At 40.9% G+C, this 24598-nt stretch overlaps 1 protein-coding gene across 3 annotated transcripts in view; it reads left to right on the top strand.

Annotated features, from left to right (window-relative positions):
- The window catches only part of Cacna2d3 (calcium channel, voltage-dependent, alpha 2/delta subunit 3), a gene marked incomplete at its 5' end in the record, with an annotated part of 848592 nt that overhangs the window by 596394 nt on the left and 227600 nt on the right, over positions 1-24598 (top strand). For all 3 annotated transcript variants that reach the window (XM_013515709.1, XM_013515711.1, XM_013515710.1), the window contains 2 exon segments: positions 20777-20848; positions 22334-22414. In XM_013515709.1, the coding sequence (XP_013371163.1) occupies positions 20777-20848; positions 22334-22414 (153 nt within the window).

The raw sequence follows: 24598 nt of genomic DNA on the forward strand, positions 1-24598 counted from the left end.
GTATGGTGCCGCCCTGAAATGTAAGCAGCACCTCTCAAGCTTTCCATTCCAGAGCAGTGATGATTCGGTACCTTCTCACTGACACAGATAGCATAACTGCTGTACAAAAGACAGTCTGTTCAGACCATATGGACAACCAGAGGCCTAGAAATCATTACACAATTACTCAAATATACTTGAGATATTTAAACAAGGCAAGACGTGCTAGTGTGTGACTTGGCTTTTGGTAATGTTTGATTACACTTCAGTGCCATCACAAAAAGACTGAACACTTCATTAAAACTTAAAAGTGTTCAAGGATAGCAACAGCTTCCAGGGTAAATATATGGTCAGAAATCCAGATTGTTTACAAGGCACGATGTCTTTGATAGGACATGCCTTCTTCATTGCCTACATTTGAAAGGTTTTCTTTTTCTTTTCTTTTCTTTTTTTTTTTTTTGTAAAGAGATTCAACAAATTCAGTGCACAAAAATGGACCTGAGTTAATTTACTGGCATTTATTCATCAAATTCCCGCTGATCCATATACAAAAGTGTTCCTGTTGTAGAAGATCCTTCATGAGTTGCAGGTGCTTCCAGCCATGGAATTTTAAAACAAAACAAACTAAGGCAGAATATGTTAAGGACAAGTGTTGCTGGGCTGTGTGATTCAATAGCGCATACCTCATCACATTCGTTTCTTCTGCCATCATGTACTGATGCACATGACATGCCCTGTAAAGTGGAGAATGTCACTGTTAAGTTCTGAATTAAGGAAGATTCCTTAACCGGTGCCCTTGCTCTCTCCCTGTCTCCAGAAGAGGTCAGACAGTTCAAGGGGCTTGTTCTGTAGAAATACTTATGCCTTCTTTTCCGCTGATACCTACAAATGATCTTTTCCTATTGAAATAGAGATGGCACTTGCCTTTAAAAAATATTTAAAGCCCTGTGTGAAGCTTCAGAACTCTTTGGGACTAGTGTCTGGGTAATCCAGCTCTGGAGAAGAAGTATAAGGCTCAGGTCTCTGGACTAGAGGGTGAGAAGTGTGGAGGAGAGGCATTTGCAGAGGGAAAGCATCCTTCTGCAGGGCTGAAGCCTGCATCTGGTGATGTGTCCACATCCCTACCCTTATCCTTTCCTCCCTCTCCCCAGTATGACATGTGTAGAAGCTTTTGTTAGAAGGACAAAGTTCTTACAAGCCTCGGTTTCCCTCAGATGTCCTATCTCGCTGCTTGGCGAGTGAAGGAATGTGATGAATTCCTTCCTAGCCTTCATTCATTCATGACCATGAGCAAATTGTTCAACGTCTCTAAGCTTCAGGGCTCATATAAATTTAATGAGAATGATAAACCACATTTCAGGTTTTGCCATGACAGTTATTTCTCTATCCCAGAATCTGACATTGCTAGACACTCACAAAATGTACAGTTCCAATGCCCATTTGGTGTGGCTTGGCCCCCGGTGTTCCAGAGCAGATCATGAGGGCAGTCATGTAGGACATAGTGGTCTAGGACCTCTGCCCGGTGTCTGAGTTCCTGACTCAAACCTAACAAATACTCAAGAGATGACAGAAGAGCCCAGCAGGGATATGAGGCTCCTTTTGTTTCGCTAGGACCGTGCGTCAGCTGACTGTACCTGCTCCATGGAGTCATAAAGAAATGGAAACAGGTCTTGAAACCCTCAAAAAGTGAAAGTTTCAGGGACAGTTGTTTTGAGAATTTTTTTTTCCCAATTCCTTTGACATTACCCATAGATTGCAGCCATCTGTGGACAGAATTCTAATGAGTTCCTTCTAAAGCCAAGAGTTTTTTGTTCTGGGGGTGAAAGGAAGGCATCCCCAGCAGCTATGTCTTTGGCCTACTTTTCTCATGAGGTCATGAGCACATATATTGGGCCATATGGTGTCTGCATTTGTGCCTTTTTTGTTGTAATCTGTCTTTGTATCATCTGCAACTGTTTTCTCTATAAATATTTTAAATATTTGTATCTCTGTAAACATGCTTATTTTAATCTCTTGGCTGATCTACGACTAAAAATGTGCCATTTGGACATCCATCTTCTGTGTAGCAGACATTCATAACTATTATCTATAACTATTATGATTTTCATGATTCTAGTATTTTTAGGGTCTTCCTAAGCATCTCAGCTACACCTTTATGATAATTTTGGAGGTGACAGCGCAGGTGTGACTGGTGGATGTTAAATATTTTCACTAAATATGGAGGCAGTGTCCTGAATTCCTGGCTAAAACCCATGCAGCAATCCAGGCCCGATGGCTTCCAGTGATCACAATCCCCTCTTTTTATGGAAACGGAACTATTTTCTTCATGGATCGATTGACCTTGAATTCAAGGAAGAGGAGTCTATGTGAGAGTTTTGTCTTTTTTTCTCTTACATGATAGCTTTTGACTTCTACAAAAATAACTCAGGAATTTCATCTTCCAAGGGTAACATAGCAGAAAGACACACAGCCACTGACAGGCGCATCTATGTTTGGTTGTCACACTGTTGAACAAAATAACTCATTTTTATTCAAATAGTTTCTGCCTGTAGGAACTACACATCAGCTGTTCCCTGTGAGGTTAATTTAATCAATATAGATTTAACAATGTAGAGTGAACTTGAGTATTTAGTCAAGGACGCCCTTTGGGGAAATCCACACCTGGCCAGTTATATGGTTACCTTGTCCAGACACTGGTACCTTTCCCTCCACTTTCTGCTGCCTTCACACAACCTTAGAATTTGCAAAGAGGATTTCTCTACCATTTCCTAGGTGCTGTGTGCCTTTCCTGGGACTGTATTAGTTAACATCAGCCTGAGAATTCTGAGGAGGCATAGACATTTTTCTCAAAACCGTGGTTAAAGCAAACCACATCTCTAATCCTGTTTGGAACAGCAGTTGATGCATTCAGGGCTGCACAGTCTGGCAAAATGATCCCTGTTTAATAGCCCGGCCTCATGTTTTGTTTCCTGCCTCCTTGAACAAACACAGCAGGGTTCAAGATCTGTTGTTCTACGCCCGCTGCGATATTCTGTGCTGCTTAACTTGTATGAGGACTCAGGAGTGCATAAATTAACTTATTAAATGGAGGTCCATTTCTGGTCTTTCTTTCAGGAAGCACTGTTTTATTAATACCCCGACACCCCAGGGTAAATGAGTTCCAAAGTCATTTGTTTTATTTCCTTGTTTATAATGTATTGGTGGGAGGAATAACTAGAATTTAGCTTATCTAAATTCTCCTTTCCTTTCCCTTCTTTTTTATTGGTTCCTTTCTTCCTCTTTCCTCCCTTCTTCCTTCTTCCCTTTTCTTGCTTTGATTGTATTTGTTTTTATTTTTTGAGTCAGGGTCTTGCTGTGCAGTTCAGGCTGGCCTTGAACTCACTATGTAAGCCAGGCTGCCCTGGAACTCTCACCAATCCTCCTGCCTTGGCCTCTGGAGTGCTGAGATTAGAGCCATGCACCACCACGCCCAGTTTTTGTCATGTTCTTTAGACAAAACCTTGTACAAGTAGAATTCGGACACCTCTTATCTCAGTGTGATCAGATATTAGCGATTGTGGGACAGCATTTGTTATTCTTTGCCTCATTTAACTTTTATACTTTGACCTGTTGAATTAACTATCACTGAAAATAGAAAATTGAAAGTTTGCAAAGCTGCTGCTTTTGTACAGCTGCAGGTCTAGTGATTTTAGTATTTTGTTACAGTTGTGTAACCAGCTAAATTGATGCAAATGAGGTGCAAAACTCAGAGGTGATAACTATTTACATTTGGCTCTGGTTTATGACTCATTGGCTTTTATCTCTACTTGCTTAGCATGGAAATTATTATTTCCAACATTGACCTGTTTTTTTCCTTGTCTTTTACTATTTTATATAAACATACTTGCATCTTTTATATGCAGTCCCAACTTGGGGCTAAGATAAATATACTCACAATCTGAAAGATGATAGCTGCCCACAAGACTACATCTTAAGCTATTTACAAAACACCTGTTTTGTCAGTAAGCAAGGGAAATTGATACCAAAGAAAGTCCAGCCATTTCAGCTTTTCCTGAGGCCAGTGTGAGAAACTGCAAATCTGAGTGAGGCTGTATCACTCAGTCATAATGACAGTCACTTGGTGAAAATTTTAGTTCTCCACCATTGTACATGAATGTGTCTATGGCAGCCCAGACCAGCTACCCTGCTGTTGAGGAAGGAGATGAAGTTTCGTACCAGTATAAGTTTTGGTGACCCTTTCTCTATGGCTCTGTCCTAGCCTGAGCTTGAAATCGTAGATAAATGAATACAAGACCTTCAGATTCAAAGTGCGTGGCATTCTGACGGCAGACGCTTGACAGCACGGAGCACAGGTTTTCAGCCCCAGCCCTGTGGGGGAGGGTGGGGGACAGGGAACTCTGCTTGGAAGCAGGATGCCATTAGCATTTCTTATTGGAAAGAAAGAATTTATTAATATTCAACAATTAGTGTTTTCATTTTGTTAATTTTTTCTCTTTGAAATAAAAATAAAATAGATGAATAAGTAAAAAATAAATGAACACTTCCATAATATGTGTCCCTTTCTGGGCTTTCCCCATTTTCATATTTATGTAGACATTTGAAGCATGTATATATTACTATAATCAAGAAAGCAAGGTAAAAGCAAGAGATTCAGTTTAATTATAAAAAATTGCTAAAGCTTTTACAGTTATTCATGAGACTTGTGTAAAAGTCTTCAAAAGAACATTACCAGTGTATGGCATGAGCTTTCACACCTGCGTGCTTTGACTCAGTATTCTGCTCTGCAGAATCTATCCCAAATTAACCAATGACTTGCAATTTTATTTATAATGAGGACAAGATGATTCAAAATACTCAGAAATAAGAGAGTCATTGTAAAATTCCCTGAAGTTCCAAAAAACAAAGTGTAAGGAAGCCATTAAAAATTATGAGTCAAAGAGAGTTTAATAGTATAAGAAAATAAATTAGATTTAAATTCAGAATGTAACTTTTGTGTATTGTGGTTTTTGTGGTGTGTGTGTATGTGCATAGGTAAACGGATGTGCAGAGTGATATTAGAAGGAAACTAATAGACATTAGTGGTTATTAATGGAAAAAATATCTTAATAAGAAATTTTTTCTTTATTCCTGTGTTTTTCAAATCCTGTACAATGAATACATATTTATAAGTAAATAGTCATATTCATGCTAATTAACTAATTGTATTACTCACAAATGCATTAAATAAGAATAGACTAATAGGGGTTAACCCGCCAATTGTTTGCTGAGCCTAACTTTCTCCAGAAACAAAAAATGGAAAACCAAACTCAGTTGTGGAAATATATACACAGTTGCATTGACTCTTGGTATAGACAGCTGTACTCAGAAAAGTGAAGATCTGTAAACAGTGGTTGTCCTTGGTGGGACAATCTGAAAGTACTTTTGTTTATCGATAATTCTTATTTCATATGGGAAAGAGAGGTCACTTTTCATCTTTAATTATAGAGATGAGAGGAAGGGCTATTCTGGTTGGAACATGGGAAAATGAAGCTGAGGGGGATGCAATTTGCCCACTTTGCTGCTTAGAGAATGTTGTAGGATTGGTGCAGCCTCTGCTTCTGTGCCCCCTTAGTCAGAGGGAGACACGCCCCTCTCTCCACAGAGCCAGGGCAGCCCTGTGATTCCCAAGACTAACTTCTGTCTCAGCTAGAGGTGAAGTTGAGGCACAATCCCACCAGTCCCTGTGACATTGGGCCCAGGATACCATTGCTCTGAGCACTTGCTCTCTCATTGTCACAGTGGGGTCAGGACATCTCTGTCAAAGGACTTTTCTGAGAAGCACAGGGTCAGTACTTGCCAAGGCCCAGCACACTCTGTTGGATTTAAAAATGTGATGGCCACACATTTGTTTACACACTGACTATTCCGAGTGTCCCTTGGGCAAGTGTCATTTCACCCAGTTTTTGTTTGCATGAGAGACACTTACACATCTGTTCACTTGTTTTATATTGACTATTTTTTTGCATTCTTTTTTATTTAGAATGTTGTATTCACCTTTAACATTTGTTTCTAGTAAAAACTATTAGTAAATTCAAGTTGTTTTCTTTCATTAATTCATGTGTATTTGTGAAAAATAACCTATAATTTTGTGCTACAATCTATGAAAATTTTTGTCATAAATACATTAGATATAATTTTTATACTTCTGCAGAACTCAGTGATATTCTTTTATAATACAAAATGGACATGTTTGTGACACTGAGACTGAATAGGAAGGCAGTGCCCAAACATCTGTAAAAGAAAAAACTGAAAAAGAGAAATACTAGCATAGCAGAGAGGAAAATCTGTGTTATATGGAAAGACAAAAACGCTATTTCCTTATTGTCAGGTATTCATAATAGAGAAATGCTAGAACTTGAAAAAAAAACTAAAAATAATTCCAAAAGTCATCAGTGATTGTAATACTTCTATAGGTGGTGTTGACAGAGTTGACCAACATCTGCAAATCTCTTCAGTAATCAAAAAGCAAGGAAAATATTAATATAAAATATTTATGCACCTTCTGGGCCAAACAATATGGAACTCTTGTTATTTATTCAAAACAAGGGGCTTCAGAAAGTCATTTACAATTTAGATTAGTTCTAATAGATCAAATAATTGAAAAATACAGGATAGCAAAATGCCAATCAGGACATCCATCAACGACTTCCCATCAAGTTTGGTGGGTAGTCACTTTATTGAAATTGTACCCTCCAGAGAAAAAAAGGAAGGTCCAACAAACAGTCAAGTGTGCTGTTCAAAGAAAGGCAATAATGTGAAAATAATTCAGCAAGAGACTAGATACTACCATCCAGATTGTAATGTTTCATTGTGTATTGAATGTTTTAAGATATACTGTACACCAAAAAATCATTGAATAAATTTGATGAAATTGGCATTTTATATTTCCTGTTATATTGCCTTATAAAAATTAATGAAAAAATATGCAATTTTTGGTCATCCTGTATTTAAAGAATTGGACTAGTAAGTGGTTAACATAGACAAATTTAATCAAATAAAGACAGAAGTGGTTTTGAAACACTGATGTCTCCTGGTGTTTAAAAAAAATAGACCAAAGAAATAGGTATTTATGAAGCTGAAAGCCAAGAATTGATTTTAAAATCTTGATATGCCAAGTTCTAGTTGAGTGTCTTAGGAATTCAAAGTATTCTTTCAAAAATTCTCACTTAAACTGTGTGAATATTTTCTATTTATTTAAATCAAGCACAGTTACAAAATATGATTTTCTTGAGATGTTGACACAATACAAACTATTTTTAACATTGCTAAAGATAAAATATCTTTTCTTTTGAAACTCAAAGGAACATCTGAATAAAAACATTAGATTTTGAAAATTGTTTTCATCTCAATTGTTCTTACATCTGCAAAGAGATACAAAGATCCTCCTTCTGTATAGAAAGGAAGGCAAATAGTGAGAGAGGTTACCTCCCAAAGCTCAGTGACTGGGATATCATGTCCTTAATGCCAGTATAGACAATATTAAGCCCAGGAGAGTTTTGTCTCAAGAGGGCCAATTTCTGATTTCCTTGCTTCAGGATGCAAGTGTGTAGGTCGTTTTTATTAGCATAGCCCTAAACAATCTTGAATGCAAAGAGTTAGATTGCCATTTTCCGGTCTCCTCCGTAATTCCCAATATTGAATTTCTGTGTGCATCACTTGATACAGTTGATGTGTTTTCTGTGAAATAGTTTATGGATAATTTAATGGCCTAGGCCTTGGATGATATGTCATTTCAAGGGGAACTTCCTGGAATATCTTAATGAAATAATGAATTAAATAACCCAAAATATGTGGAAAGAAATGTATTTTCTTTCTGATTGCCTTACAGAACATATAAGCAATATTATTCCAACACAGGAGCAAATCAAAATCACTGCAGTTCATTGACTAAAACTGAAAATCAAGTCTCTGTCCAAATGCAAATATAAGTCAAGCCTATATCAAATCAGTGTCAAGTCACCATCAGTGATTTTCATCTGACTTCACTGGTCGTGTGTGGGAAACAGGCCTGGCAAATGCACAAGTTATTCAAAACACCCACATACTTTGTACTCATAGGCATAGCCTTTCTTTACATTTGTTGGCATAGTTTTTATTACAAAAATATCTAATTTTCATTGACAGTATTTACTTGCACATAAAATTGGAAAAATTATTTCTGCACATAAAATTGGAAAAATACCTGATTTTAATGCAACAGCCACCTTTCAGTTTTTGCTGTAAACTGTGATGGATTTGTTTGGTCTGATCATAGTTCAGCTGTCTGATCCTCTTTCCAGTCGTGTAATTCTCTTGTCAGACCCCCCAGTTGCTGCAAACCTGCTCGTCGCCCGGTTCCATGAGAACTGAAGGGATGGGTCTAGATGAGCTGTCAGATGTCTCATGCTGAAGGATTCAACTGAAATGACCCTCTGGGTAACGGGAACAGTTGCACAATCGTACGCAACAATGCTGTGAAGAAGTTCAAAAACAGAGAATTAGATGTTTATCCCTTTGAATTAGCTAGAAGGATTTTGGGAAACCCAACCAAGATTCATGAGGTACAAAAATGTCAAGCAAGGACTAATGCCATGGTATGGATTTTCTTTTTCCAGAAATGACTCACGGAATTGAACCACTTGCTGCATCATGAGTTCTGTGTGCTTGGATGGAGTCCATCCCTGCTTGCCCATGCCTGGAACACATTAGGTGTTTGGAGGCTGGGTGCTGGAGCGTCTGTCCTTTCTTCCTGACTCCTCCGCTCCATCGCCAGTGTGCTCCTTTCATTTCCTGTAATATGTGTAGCTATCACTTCTTACCTCGCATCCTGCCTGAGCCATGTTGAACTAGGAAGGCTATGGTACGCTGTCATAGACAAAGGAGAAATATCTTCATACTTTGCTTACATCACTCAGATGAAGAGGCGGGTAAAATTCATATATCATGGAGTAATGAGTGGATTTCAAAGAAGCACATGAATTTCTCTTGCCAAATCTGCAATAGCCCTTGTGAGAGTTGCCCTGTCCAATGCGCCAGGCAATATGCTGGGTATTTTGTTGAAAATTCTCCTTGGTTTTTCCGAGAACTCTTGAGGGCTATTTCTCTTTTAAGGGTGACTTACTTGGTTGCCTCCTTCCCTGCACTCTAAGCTCCTGAAGGCAAAACATAACATCTGTCCTTATTCTGTAAAACAGAAGACTAAGGGCAGAATCATGTGCATATGAGCTCTGGAATCAGGTAGACTAAGGCTCATATTTCCACCTGCTGCCAGCTATGACCTAGAGCAAGCCCTTTTGCCCCTGTATCTTAAATTCCTTTGCCTATTCAGCGAACACAATTTGCAAGGTCTGTATCAGGATTAGAATTAAAACTATGTACATGTAAAGCAATGCTGTGCTATAATAGCAAGCTACATTTGACAATGGCTATGCCTAGGCAGATGTATGAATGGATAGATGGTAGGAAGAAAGGATGGATGGATGGATGGTAGGAAGGAAGGATGGATGGATGGATGGTAGGAAGGATGGATGGATGACAAGTAAAGATGACCCAGCAAGTTTGAGTAACCAGATGCTCTAGGATTTTAATTCACTTCTACTTGCCTGAAGTCATAGTGTTCAGCTAAGGTCTTTAAAAAGTTAAGTCGTTTTTCTCTTATCCCTGTGATATTGGCTTGATATCATGCATCTTTTACCCCTACCAGCAGCAGCAGCTTATAGGCAACAATTTCTAAGAAACTCATTGTAGTCTCAGGCTTACCACACTGACGGAGGCACAATATTTCAGGAAAATATTGACATTGTTTTCCTGATTCCCAGTAATTCTAATATATAAATCATTAAGCTTGGTTTATAACTTATTAGCAAGCATCTCAACAGAGGGAGGGCACTGTTTGACAGAGAACACATATATTTTAAAAACACAGTCAAGAGAATATTGCTGATTAACATATCTAAAAGCTGTCTTGGAAACTGCTTTGTTTATAAGTGTGATGACAGTAAGAATTATCGCTAAGGCATTAGGTTCTGGCCAATCCTCGTGATGCCCTCTGACACATAACTGACCCCCTGTTGTGGAAGATAGTAAGTGAGGGGTACTAAGTTGTGTCTGAGTTCTGGTACCAGTTCTGTGTGACCCTTTCCTCTCTGGGCCTCCTTCACAAAATAAACAAAAGGGCTGTATTGGAGTCAATTGATTCAAGGATCATTTGCTGAGTACTTCTTGTGTACCAGGCTCTGTGCAAAATGCGATGGTTAAAAAGGGGAATCATTCCTACCTCTGCCCTTGGAGTCCATGGGTGCTACAAGATCTCCAGTGTTTGTTCCAGCCACAGCATTCAGTGACTTTGCTGTATTAACAGTCTGCACAAACTTGGTCCTTGATAGTATCTCTGGTTGTAGAATAAATGTGATTATCTTTGTATTGAAGTTTGAGAACACCTGGTTTCCATTTCCACTTGGTTAGGGAAGGTTTTATGTAGGAAACAGCATTTCAGGGGGTGTTTAAACAAGGGGAAGGTTTTGTTGCAGAGCTCTGAAGCCCCGACAGTTGACATTCTTTTCAGGCACCTTTTGGGGAGGTGTCTAAACCGCATTTGTGAAAATAGGAATGTTTGACCACAGCGTGTGTGTGTGGGGGGGTGGTCAGTTATGTGTCAGAGTGCGTCGTTAATATTGGGCAGAATCCAGTGCCTCATGACAGTCCTCATTGTCAGCATTACTGGGTACTCTTGAAATAAGCAGGTTGTGCCCTAATAAAAGAACAAAGCAGTTTCCAAGACAGCTTTGAGATATGTTCATTAGTAATACTCTCTTGGGCTGGGGATTTAGCTCAGCGGCACAGCGCCTGCCTGGCAAGTGCAAGGTCGTGAGTTTGATTCCCGGTACCGGAAAAAAACCAAAAAATAAGAAAATACATTTAAAAAGTAATATTCTCTTGACCCTGTTTTTTTTTTTCTTTCATGTTTGTGTTCCTGGTCAAACACACTGCCCTCTCTCTGATGAGATGTTTACTCATAAGCTATAGACCCCATTTAATAACTTATATTTTAAAATTATTGGGAAAGGGAGATACAAAATCAATATTTTCCTGAACAATAACTATTTTATTGGAAGGAAGCTGTTTCTAGATATGTTGTATATGATGTATATGATGTGTTGTATCATATATCATATATGATGCATCATATATGTTGTATATGATATGTTGTTTCGTATATGATGTTCCAACATTATACGGCATTCTCCTCCAAAAAAGCTGTGTTTGGGTTATAAAAAAGAGAAGGATAAAACAACCCAAGCCATCTAACATGCAGCCAAAATTTTGCTTATTTTTTTATTTGAAAAGTTCAAATTCAGTAAAATCTCTCAAGTTTCAGAATCTCCAAATCTTAGATATGAGTAATAACGATTCAGTAAGAAAAGAGACAACATCTTGGCAAAAAACAAAAGATTATTTATGTTCTCATGGATTAAGTGACTGCTAAGACAGTCAAGGGCAAAACAGAAGGTAATGTTATTGATTTTTATTTATTTATCTCTTCCTATTATCTGCTGTCATTTTTTAGGAACTTGTATGACTTAGGATTCAGATGTCTTGCAAAAATGTTGGAAAATACCAGTGCCTAATAGAAATTTAAATAATGATTGGTGTTCTTAATTTGTGTGGAATTTTTAAAACAAAGCAGTTCATTTCAGTAGTGTAAAAGATAAGTCATACTGCTCACTTTCAATTATCAGCTTTTCACTGAAAAGTAATCCTAGCTTTTTATAATCCCTCACTATAAAGGACATCCAAAATACTGATGGTCAATGTAAATTTTAACTGAGACTATAAAAATTTTACTCTGATAGTATTTTCAGTGTGAAGGATTTTTTTATCTTTGTGTAGAAAGGACTTTCAAAACTAGGATTTAAAAATTTATTATCATTATATTCATTAATTTAGTTTTAGGCATTAATCTTCATTGCAAGCTTATGCTATTATGTGTTTTATTTATACAACACCTTCTACAGACGAGAACATAGGGAGATGTTCTCACTATGAAAAATTGTAGTTATACGGGAAAGAGACTGGAAAACCACATATGTCCCCACCATACAGACTTAAGAAATATGAATGTTTTATCCTATTCAGTTTTTTATGACTTTGTTTGATGGAGTGGGGGATCGCCGTTGGCGGGGCTGCTGGGGGCTGACTGTCCCCCTGTGTGGTCACAGCTCTTTCACCAATTGTTCTCAAAGCACCTCTGTCTCGGGTTCTAGCTCCTTGACCCCCCGCTTTCCCAAGTGCAGGAGTGCTGTCCTATTCCTACCCTCCAGGGACTGCTCTGCCCCATGGCAGGGAGTACCCTGTGTTCTGCCAGCACTTTCCCAAATTGTCCCTTTACTATCTTTTTTTTTTTTTTTTTTTTTTTGGTACCAGGTATTGACTCAGCACCTTATGCTTGCTAGCCAGGCGCTGTGCCACTGAGCTAAATCCCTGACCCTCGTCCCTTCATTAAACTTGCTCAGCTCACCCCCTTCGATATGCTCTTCCTTTTCTGCTGGGTCCTGATAACTAGAAGTCTCATTCTGTTTGTCTGTTTCAGTTTATAATAGGTGTATGGGCCTATACACAGTAGGCAGTGTTGTGTTCTGTGTTTAAATCCATATGGAAATAATTTCACATTACTTGTATACTCCTGCAACTTGCTTCATTTTCCAAATGGTGAGATTTATCCATGTTGCCATGTGAATCTCAGTCATTTGTGTTTTTAGAGAGTTTACATACAGCCTTCAGGCCCCATAACAGGGATAAAAATTCTCAGGAAAAATATCCAGGAGAACTCTTAGAATTCATGAAAGATTGTGTGTGTGTGTATGTGTGTGTGTGTGTGATGCCACTATATTGCTAGTGATGATGTAGGAGCCTTGGTTCTACCACTGAAACATGCTCCTCTTTCTTTCCTTTCTCCTTTCAAAATGCTTTTTAAATCATTGAATGAATTATTAAGTAAATCAGTTTTTAAATATGCATACCATAGAAAGCATCTCAAAACTGGCCACTATTAAAGCACCTAGAAATGTCCTGAGTATCACTGACTTTGAAGTATAGAAATTCAAAGGCTGCAAGAATACAATGTACTGCCAAGTCACACACATCACATTGACATCAGCCAGGCAGTGGCGATCCTGGGCTTCCTTTGTACGTGTGAGATGCAGCAGGATTTCCATGCCATGTTTTGGGGGTTTTAACCTGGTTGTTCCTCTGAAAACCTTGCTGTCCTGATCTCCACCATGAGCTGTGTCTACACAGAAAATGTCCAGCCATGCACAACCGGCGCATCCTCACTAGATCCTCGCCCTGATGCCTGCATCCAGTGTTGAGGATAGTGATGTTGGAGTAGAGAAGGAGATGGGAGGTTGGGGATGGGTGTGTGGCCAGGGGAAGAGGTAGATACAGAGGAACTTTGTGGTGGGGTAGCAAGGAAAAGCCCAGAGATTCTGGCTGTGAAGAGCCTCTTCATAGCTGCATCTTCTGCCCGTGTTTCTTTTTTTCTGGATTTACATTTCCTTTTCTCTGGTGCTTTACTTCGTATGAACGGTTAGCCAAGTGATTTTCAACCATCCTGTTTGCCCCTTGGTGTGGAATACAAAGTGGAGGATATTTCTACCCCATCCCAATGCCCCTCATTCTGTGCTACCCAGAGCTCGGCCTTTGGGAATTCCCAGGAAATTAGTAGCCTTAGGTCGTCAGCAGAGGAGAGGATGCCGAGGAGTTGCCTTCTTTCTGCTCAGGTTGCAGTTCAGAAAGTGAACTGAGAGGACCTCACTGCCTCTGAACTCCTTGGTCACACTCCTAGATCCTGCAGACTTTAACGAATTAGTGCTGCTTCTTTCAAAATGTCCCATCCATACTTACAGATGTACACAGCTATGTTTTTCTACTTCTTAGTCCCACTCCTTTCCTGTCAAGGCAAAGATTATTGACAGAACTAAGGCTGGTATAGCCTATACTTCTATTGGGTGGCTTTCTAAGGGACACTGGCCGCCATTTAAGTATGTTTTCACGGCAAAGGCTCACTCCCTGAATGTACCTTGTACTTATCTCCCAGGACATTGTGTCTGCAATTCACAATGACTGCCACTAGATGGTGACAATGTCTTTTCATGAAATTAATTCAGGTTGTGGCTTGGAATATAGCTCAGAGGCACAGTGCCTGCCTGGCAAGTGCAAGGTTGTGAGTTCAATTCTCAGTGTCAAAAAAAAAAAAAAAAAAAAAAAAGAAAGAAAGAAAAAACAAAGAAATTAATTAAGGTTAGTGTTCATTAGACATAGTGAAAGAAAAACAATAGGATCACCACTGTGTACTTACAAGTCATATGCACATATAATATTCAGTATATTAGACATCATCTATTGTAGCATTAAACACTTATATTATGTACTCCATTGATATAGTCAGTATGTTTATCAACTGTAGTAAGGAAAGGAAAACATAAGAGGACAAAGTGTAGAAGAAATCTGATATTTGAAGAGAGTTCACAAGTTAGTCTTTGTTCTTGGCTTACAGCTAGTCTTCCCAAGCAGAGTTGGCCATTTATGCACAACCTTTCCTTTGAACTCAGGCCTCAGGGCTGAGCAGAACCTCAGGCTGTCAGAACCCTCTGCTGAAAACCACCTGGCAGCCCTTGAATGGCCCTGAACTCATCCGGATGCCTTCTCCAGGCCTGGCCCAGCTTGCCTCCTTTCCCTGAAACCTGGCACCCACCCACGGGGCTTCCAGCTGCAAGAGACTCAGAATCCTGCCACTAGTCCTAGCAAGCCTCCTCTGAAGAGAGATGAGAAGAAGGCAAATAAAACACATGTGCTTCAAAAGCACAGGCTACTCAGGCAGCGCTACGGCCAGCACCGCTTATACTCACTGCAAGGGGTGCTGGCACCTGCCCACAACCTGTCCCCAGGCCTGGCCTCTCCCCCTCAACATTTGCACAGCTGTTTCCTGGTGTAACCAAAAACTTACTCTTACCTACAGCTTTTATTCATTGTTAAGATTTGTCCTAAAATCCCAATGACAACAATTTTTTATATCACCGTATAATGGTCATTTCCCCAAATGGTGCCTATTCTTATTCAGTATTTGCTATTTTGTGGGAGGGAGAAGGTTACCTGAATTTCTCCCCTTGAAAGAAGTTCAGCACTTATTTTAAGACTATCGAGACAATTTTTCCTCTTGCCTTTTCTAATCTCTGAAAGTCCTCACTGTGTAGGTGATAATGGCACTTGGAAGTATGTCAAGGAGTGTCTGAAGCTACATATGTCATTTATGGTCCAAATCTGCACCTGTGTGATTTAGAACTCTACTAAGAGTCACAAGTCCAGTTCCTGCTCATTTGGGCAAGAAAATAAACTGTACTGGCTTGAGTAACATAATAAGGAAAAAAGCATAGATGGAGATTGACCTTAAGAATGAAGATGTCCAGCTGGGTGTGGTGGTGCGCGCTTGTAATCCGAGCACCTGGGAGTCTAAGGCAGGAGGATCACCTTGAGTTCGAGGCCAGCCTTGGCTATGTAGAGAGTCCAAGGCCAGCCTGGATTGCAGAGCAAGACCCTATCTCAAATCCCCGACAAAAAGAAACGAAGATGTCCTTCCTTACACTTCCCCTCTCCCTCCCTATCCTCCTCTCCTCTCCTCCCCTCCCCTCCCCTCCCTACCCCTTCCTTTCCCTTCCCTTCTCTCTCTTTTGTTCTCTGAATCACACACATATACCCCTCCTCATCGTCTCTGTGGTTTGACTTTGTTTTCTCAGTCTGGTTCCCTGTCTGTGGAGAAGGGATGTACCTTGCCACCTCCATTCTTGTTGGGAGTGAATATACTGAGAACCATCTACAAAGAAGAGTAAAGAATCTTTGCTATTAGCTCCAGACAGAAAAAATAACAATCCCAGGTAGTCTAGCTTGAATCATGTGCCTAATTAATAAGTCAGTCAGTGTAACCTGGACAAGATGTGTGTGTGTGTGTGTGTGTGTGTGTGTGTGTGTGTGTGAGAAACTCTGCATATGGTGCAGCTGGGGCTGGATGTCTAGACATGCACTCAGCTTGGGAGAGGTTACCTGCCATGAAGAATTTGTGGTTGGAATGGGAGAGAATCTCTCTAACGGAAGGAGTGATATTCGTAGAACAAGAGAAAAATGGTGCTCACCAATTTAAAAAACACCTACCCTGGCACTGCTTCATTTATAAATGTCCTTCCTATAAAGCAAATGGAATGAAACTGCAGACTTCTTCCTGGTAATTAAGCCTGCTTTTAGGAAGTATTCTGAACCTGTCACATGACCTTTGACAGATATCAATGTACGCCAGAAGTTCTTACTGTAGTTCAAGCTAAACCTGAAGAAGACAGCCACTCTGCTTACCAGGTGAGAGCCAATGTGCAGCCTCCGCCAGCCCTCTCCCTCTGCCTCAGGAGCTTGTCTCCCCAGGTAGACTTGGGGAGAACACCGATGTATTATTATTCCCAGTCCCTTCACAGCTCACGGCGTAGAACTTGGTACATAACTAATGCAGAAGAAATGTTCTGCAAGGAAATAAATGAATAGCAATGACCAGACCAGCAGCGAAGTAGAGAGACCATAAGTGCGGCTTTGTAAAGCTATCTAGGGCCACACCCAAGGGCTAGCCACAGTGCCAACTGCTGCCGTTAGTGGAAAACTCATCAAGCATTAAGAGTCGAGCCCTACCGTGGCTGCAGAGATCTTGCACACAAGTCTGAATGCATATTCATATGTGCCCACATGCATGATTAACTTGGGAAGCTGACAGGAAGCAGTCAATCTGTTGAGCAAGTTTGTGTTTTATAAACCAGATGTTCAGTATTATTATTCATCGTTTCCTTTGATACCAGAATGGTCCCCATTATGTAGCATAGGAAATGAAGGATATGGAATAATACACACTTGTTATACAACAAAACACTACCACCAAGTAGGTTGAATGCCTGTTCAAAGCCCGGACAAGTGTAATTTAACAGCAGTTCATTTTAAGGTTCTCTCTTAGATTTAAATGAATGGGATTTTCCTCACATGGACCATGGTGACCCTCATCTCCTGCGCCTACCCTTTGGAAAATGAAGGTTGACTCTCCATCTGCATTTTTCTTGGAAGTCAGATATATGAATCTGAAGCAGTGATTTTGCTTCAGGAGCAACTACAGGTTGGGGACCACAGAAAAGCAGGGACCCACCGTGTATGGGGAGGACAGAAGTTTCTGGCTGTGGTTGGCTGCATAACATCTGCTTGGTGGTCTGCAAAACACTCTTGCCACTGGCTGCTATTTCCTATGGCAGGAATATAGAATGCCTTTTGATCATAAAGTGCTTATGGTGCAAATGAACTTTCAAATTGATTTCCTTCTCCATGAAATGTTCGAGATTCACAGAGTCCAGACCTGTGGAGACTGGAATGATTGGGGTGGTGGGTATGAGTGAGCCTTAAGGTTGTACAAGTGCTATTTCTGGGCTCTTGCCAGCCCTTATAGCCACACGATGAACTGGTATTAGAGGAAATATACAAGTTAGGGTTCTGGCCAAGCCTGTGCAAATTTAAGCCAGAACTGCCCCTAGAAAAGGAGCACAGGAGACCATAGTTTCACTTGTAAACTCTGGCCAGACTGGACTCAGTGCATTTCCTTTGTTTACCTGAGGCTGGTTACAAATGAGTGGTTTCAGTACAAATGCAATATTACAGGGATTTTTTTTTTAAAGTAATGTTGCAGTAATTACATTTGGAATTAGCCCCTGAGTGAAGTTGATACTCTATTCTGGCTTAATATTTGGAAGTTCATTTTCCATGATCTTGTGTTTGTGCCAGGATAATTACTAGTGATTTATAACTGATTTTTACTGGTTGCAGGAGAAAAGCTTCATTTCTCATTATTGTCAATGATATGTTTTGATTTCATCCATGATACATTTTGGCATTGCTTGAAATTTTGATTTAGGTTGCATAGTGGAAGTTGTCCAGGGTTATGGATCAGCTCAAATCAGTTTTCTGTATAACATTAAGGATTAATCAGGGAGTCAGACTTTGGGAAGACTTCTGATTCCAAGAACACTGCTTACTGTGGGTTAGCTCTGCCTTTGAAAATGGCCTTGCATGCCTCCAGTGGTGGCCATCATATAGTTTAATTACTGTAATTTTAGAAAATGTTGGGACTCTCTTTCCATAGACTGTATGTACTGAATTTACTAGATTATTTGGTGCCTGGCAACAAGAATTGTCAACATAGTCTTCTACTTAATAGTATGTGGTTATCAATATTAATAAATTTGCTTAGTTATTTAAGTACACAATAGGTACGTGATTACCTTGTATATTAATTAAAATTCTCCAGAGAAGCAGAACCAATAGGAGAGCCTACACAGAAAGAGGATGTGTGTGTGTATCTGTGGGTGTACATACATATATAGCATAGGTATGGTACATGTATTATAGAGAAAATATGAGAGAGGACAGTGACAGAGAGATTTATATCAAAGAATTGTCTTATATGATTGCAGACTCTGACAAATCAGAAGTCTGTAAAGGCAGTCTGTAAAGTAGGCTGGCCAAATGCAAATTACAGTACAAGTTTTGAGTCTGAAAGCAAATTAGAGGCAGAATTTCTTTTTCCTTGTTGTAACTGTCCTTGCACTTAAAGCTTTCAGTTGATTGGATGAGACCAGTCCACATTATGGAAGATAATCTCAAAATCTTCTCAATTAAATGCAAATTATACATAAAAAGTACCTTTCTAGCAACTCTTTAGAACGGTGGTCAATTAAACAAGTAGGCATCATGACCTAGCCAAAATGAGACTTAAAATTACCCATAATACCTTGAGGTCCTAGACCTTAGAGACCATGAAAATCTTGCTTCATCTTACTTTTCATGGAAGAATGTAAACCCATTTTGACATAGATGCACAACTATGAAAAACGCAGCCTTCTCCCTTTTTTTTTTTTGTCTTTGTCTTTTCTTCCGGTACCAGGAATCGAACTCACGACCTTGCGCTTGCCAGGCAGGCGCTTTTGCCGCTGAGCTAAATCCCCAGCCCCGCCTTCTCCCTTTTTGTTGGGAGTTTTTCTAACACCTGCCAGCTTCCCTTTAGCTATCATGATTACTGATGGCATGGAGGGGAAAAGGGCTGTCCAGCAGTGCTTCTTGAACTTTGATATGCATACTGATTGTTAAATAATGATTCATACTCAGAGGGTTTAGAATAAGGCCTAAGACTGCACATCTCCAGCAAGCACTTGAGCACTTCTGTCCTATGCACTTCCGTGATGCCCCATAGCTCCAAGAATCCATGAGAAGAACAGGAGAAAAGGTAAACTGAGTTTAATGGCTCCTAAGATATTGGCCAATGTGTGAAGGCATCAACTGCTTGGATTTTAAGATCTTCTTTTTATGATGTTCCATCCCAAGACATATGCAGGAGAAATAGCTGATTACTCCCTGGAACTAAAGCTATGCAGCAGAAGTAAAAATGCATCAGAAAATGCTCTCCACTGAAGATGGGCGATTCCAGTTCACAGAGTATTTCACTTTTAGTGCTTTAGGAGGCTGTGAAGCCAGAAAGTATTTCTCTCCCATCAGAGTTGGCCAATTTGGGTGACTGTCCGCAGTGGCATGTGTCCTGGTCTTCCTTTAGATTCTGTTGTTCACAAGCTGTGTCACCTCGAACATAGGGAACCAGGAGAACATCAGCCTTCGAGCCCTTCCACATCCCTTGTACCACGCTGGGTGGTCACATTTCATCTTCGCGGCCGTGGTGTGGTGGAATAGTCTTACTTCATCTGAGGACATAAAGCTGAGCTAACGCAGCGAAGAGTCAGAGCAGAGGATTCAAACCAGGTTTGGTTTGGAGCAAAGCCTACTAGATTCCAGGACTCTGTTTCCTCATTTATTGCTGGGTGGAGTAGCCATTCTCACCCGTTTCCCTCACAACACAGTGTGAAAAGCTAGTGCCACCTGGGCCTGACAGTGCCCATCTGCAGTTTAGAAGATTACAGATGTCACATTATATTTTAAGGGTCTCGTCTTGAATAGAAATGCTTAGGATCTTAGTCCTGATTTTCAAAGTCATATGATTATCTTTTTCTTTTGTTTTTGTTTTGTTTTGTTTTCCATCTGGAACTAACGTTCAGAAATCTGTAGCATGAAAGGGCCTCGACTTGCCTACCTTGTAGAGAATAAATACTTCCAGATTCTGGGGTTTCCCACAGGGGCAGCTCACAAGGTTCTTTCTGTCTATGCTCTTTGACCCTTGATCTTTAGATTATGGAGAAGTGTTATTAGTGTACAGATTGAACATAAATATCTGGTAAGTAAAACAGTAAAATCAGCCCGTTGTAATAAAACAAATCACTAAGATCCAAACAAGGCTTTATTTTTTTATTTTTTTATTTTTTTTTTATTTTTTGGTTTTTCTCCGGTACCGGGAACCGAACTCACGACCTTGCGCTTGCCAGGCAGGCGCTTTTGCCGCTGAGCTAAATCCCCAGCCCCAAGGCTTTATTTTGAAGCAAAATGGCTGAACACAGAGGATGCATCCACTGGAGTGACTGATGGTGACCTTGTTTCCTCAGCTGAAGACCGGGACACTCCTCGTCTGCACCTCCTCCCTGCTAATGCTTGGACAGCGCTGGCCTGTTCTCAGCAGCCCTGTCCAGCATAGGATGTGCCTGTCACAGAGGCTGATCTCCAGCCCTGAGGTTCCAGAGCATTCTCCGTAACCAGCTTTTCTCTCTCTGTCCAGCTTGCCGATGATCAGGGCCTCGTTCTGATGACCACAGTGGCCATGCCCGTGTTTAGTAAACAGAACGAAACCGTGAGTATGGGGGTCGCATGTTCCCTTCACTGCCGGAAGGGTTCCCTTTTCAGGTCCTTTCTCATTCAAGTTCTGGTGACTTTTTTCTCTAAGGTTAGAGGGTGTTTAATGTTGTATTACTGTTTCATCCTGCTGAGAACCACCAAGGCAAGCATCACTGTAACTCAAATAGACATCAGTTTAGCGATCATAGCAGAATTTCAGTGTTGAGTGATCAGAGGGGGAAATGTGGGGGAATCCCTGATGATGGGGAGCTGAGTTTTTATCAGCTCGTATTTATCAGCTTTCTGATTGATTTCCAAGCACCACATACCGGGGTTGCTTAAAAAGCAGAAATTTACTCTCTAGTAGTTGTAGAGGCTGGAAGTCTGAAACCGAGGTGTTGGCAAGGCCGTGTTCCCTCTGCAGTTTGTAGGGCAGAGTGGCAGAATCCTTCTTTGCCTCTTGCCAGCTTCTGGGACACCTGGCGTCCTTTAGCTTGTGGAAGCATCTTTCCACTTTCTGCCTCTATCTTTTATCAAGTGGCCTTTTTTTCTCTTTGCTCGTAAGGAGACCAGTTATTGGGCTCAGGGCCCATCCTAGATCCAGAATTATTTCTAAATGTCCTCTCACTGTCCTAAACTATTCCATCTGCAAGGATCCCATTTCCAAGTAGTATCACAGCCTGAGGTTCTGACTGAACATGAATTTGCAGGGCTACTACTCAAGCCATGGCATCCTTTAAAGGAAATGATGAACAGCAGAAGCTTGTACATTCTTCCTAATGTGATTTGCTGGAGTTTGTAACTGCAAACTCCAGCAAACCACAGTGGCCACCTGCCTTGGAAACTGGGACATTCAGGTCTCTTCCTTCACCTTGGTCCTTGGTTCCAGTTTGCTGCGAAGGCTGCTGGGATTGTTGTATCTCTTTCTGGTCATTTCCTGTCTCTCTCTTCCGGGCAGCAGGTGGCAGTGTAAACTGAGAAAGAGGTTACCTTGCTGTCTTTCCTATGAAAAGCTGTCATGAGAGACTGATTTCTGGTTAGAATCCTTAGCTGCTGAGAGCACTGTGCTCTTTCTCATCAACTTTTTATTTCTAGGAAGGAGAATAGGGAGCAGATTAAAATGTCTTGGTTTATGAGTGGGTTGGGACCTAGTGGTTGATCTTGCTCTAACACTCCACCTTCGTTGGCTAGTAATACTTCGTGTCTTTCTTACTCTTTTTTTTTTTTTTTTTTTTTCTGTACTGGGACTCCCACGCAGGACCTCACCCTTGCCAGGCAGGCACTGCACCTCTGAGCTAAATCCCTGGCCCTGGCGAGTAATATTTTGAGTAGAGGATAAAGGACAGCAAAGGACCTTCTTAGGAATTTGGGTGAATCCTCAATCCCTGGCAGTCGGAGGAAGGCCCTGAATATGATTTGTGACAAGTGACTTCTCATGAGCTCCTGTTTCTTTTGCCAAGTTCACTTACTGTTATTATTGTTCAATGTTTATCTTCAACAGAGATCGAAGGGCATTCTTCTGGGTGTGGTTGGCACAGATGTTCCAGTGAAGGAACTTCTGAAGACCATCCCTAAATACAAGGTAATGTATGACCTTACTAATGACCTTAGAGTAGTGCAGAGACCAGGAGTCTTGTTCCCCTAGAAATCATAAACAATGGCCTTGTCTGTATGCAATCTGCAAGTTACATATCAGATACTTTTATTTAAATTGACTATTTATAACCTCTAGCCTTAGTTTAAAGAAGGTGTGAAATTGTAAAGTTAGACATGAACATTTGATTTTTCTGATACACGCAGGGTATTGACACAACTGGTTTGTTTTATAAAAAGATGGCATGGAGAGTCTTTGGATCCTATACAGGAAACTATGCCTGTCTTCCTGAATGAGAGGGAAGAAAATCAGCAAGAAGAAAAGGGGCAGTGTCTTCAGGGCCCAACCCACGCGCACAGCACTGCTCCAGGGTCCTCTAAGTGTGGGAGCTTGAGGTGTGTCAGAGTCCTGCCCTCCTGCCAGTCCTGTTGGTCCCCTGGGTAAAGGGCTCCACCAACTGCACAGGGCTTGCGACCGTGCTGCTTCCTTCCTTCCTGGGTGTCCAGCAGACTGGCTAGCTCATCTCCATTTCAGGCCCATCGTTGATTGGTGGGGGCTCCCTTTCCTCCATTCAAAGGAATGGTCAGGCTCGGAGATTGCTGCCTACCTTGCCTGATGTGCTGAAGCCTGACTCTCCTCAGCGATGAGGGACCTAGCAACCTTCCTGGGCTGTAGGTAGAGGAAGGCAATGGTTAGAGCGCAGCTCCATTGTGGATGAGATGGTGTGAGCACATTCTCTAATTCCTGGTTCCCTTCGTCAAATGGTGACAGCCAGCAGCATACACCAAAGCTTTATAGTTGGAGTTAAATTTCCAGAAGCATGGTGGGGCTTCCAGTTCATCCAAACCCACATAATCAAGTGTTGGAAATGGTAGGTCCCAGAAACTGCAACTCAGGGGTCAGTGAGGGTCTATATGTAAAGGGGGGTGCCTTTGTGGCCTCTAAAGAGAGGGGACTTTACTTCTTTGAAATCCCCAGGCCAAGCTTTGTGCACTGGCAGTGTCGGCATAGCCCATGAGATTTATCCGAGGCACAATTATTGCTAATTGAAATCCCCAGGCTTGGGCGTCCAGAACTGCCGGCCTGCTACAGCCGTGCCTCAGTTCACAAACTCACCTCATGATTCTGTTCGCAAACTGAACTGGATAAAAGCAGAATCAAATTGCACCATAAGGTCAACATTGACCCTAACCATTGGATTGGGTTTGGTTCTGGTCCAACTTGGTTTGTGACCAGAATTATGGAAAGAATTAAGCTCATGAACCAAGGTAGTGCTGTATTTAAGGAAGGATGTCTACCTATAGAGACCCTTTCCACAGTTCTTAAGCTTCTTGTTTTACAAGAAGAGACATAGAAAGCCAAGCACAGGGCCACTGTGTGATATGCTGCACTAAATAAATCGAGGCAGAATATGGAATCCTAACGATCTCTAGGTCAGCTGCTCAGTTTCCCCAGGGGAGGTGCTAAGCCCTTGCTATCATTTTTCTTAATAATAGACATTATTGTCACCTCTATTTATACCTCAAGAAACCGATGCTTAAAAAGCTTAAAGGCTTGCCAAATGGGAGAATTGTGATTTTTATTGTCCATAATGCCAATATACTAGGAACAATAAAAGCAATGACAGTAATAATGGTGATAGTTGGAATGTTAAAATAAAATATTAGTAATAATTAAAATACAGTAAGACATTTACTGAACTCCTTACTGAGTGCTTGGTGTAGTCCAAAGTACTTTCCATGCATTATTCCCGTGAAATCCTTATGTCACTCCCATAAGTAGGTACCACTTGGGCCTGTGTTTATTTATGGATACTTGTAACTTTCTCAGCATCACTCACTGAGTAGAAGATAAATGAAAGAAAGCGTAACAAGGGAATAAAGGAAGATTCCCCATGAGAAATTAAGCAGCGGCGTTTGAAATGCAAGCACTTGTGTGTTATTCTTTCTGGAGAGTCAGGCTAGGAACTGGAGACAGGTAGCTATGGCTTACATCGACCTCAGATGTCTGTCACTCTTCGGGCTCTTGTAAAGGGCTTTGTGAAAGGTGTACGTCTCCGCCAAAGATGGCCATGGCCGACAGGAGAGGAGAGCTCTCAGGAACAGAGTTGGGGTCACACCTTGCCCTCCTCATTAACACCTTGTAAAGATGAGTCAGCTCTTGGCTCTTGGG

Source organism: Chinchilla lanigera, unplaced genomic scaffold, assembly GCF_000276665.1.
Source record: "Chinchilla lanigera isolate Chin_1 unplaced genomic scaffold, ChiLan1.0 scaffold00029, whole genome shotgun sequence".
NCBI classification, from domain to species: Eukaryota; Metazoa; Chordata; class Mammalia; order Rodentia; family Chinchillidae; genus Chinchilla; species Chinchilla lanigera.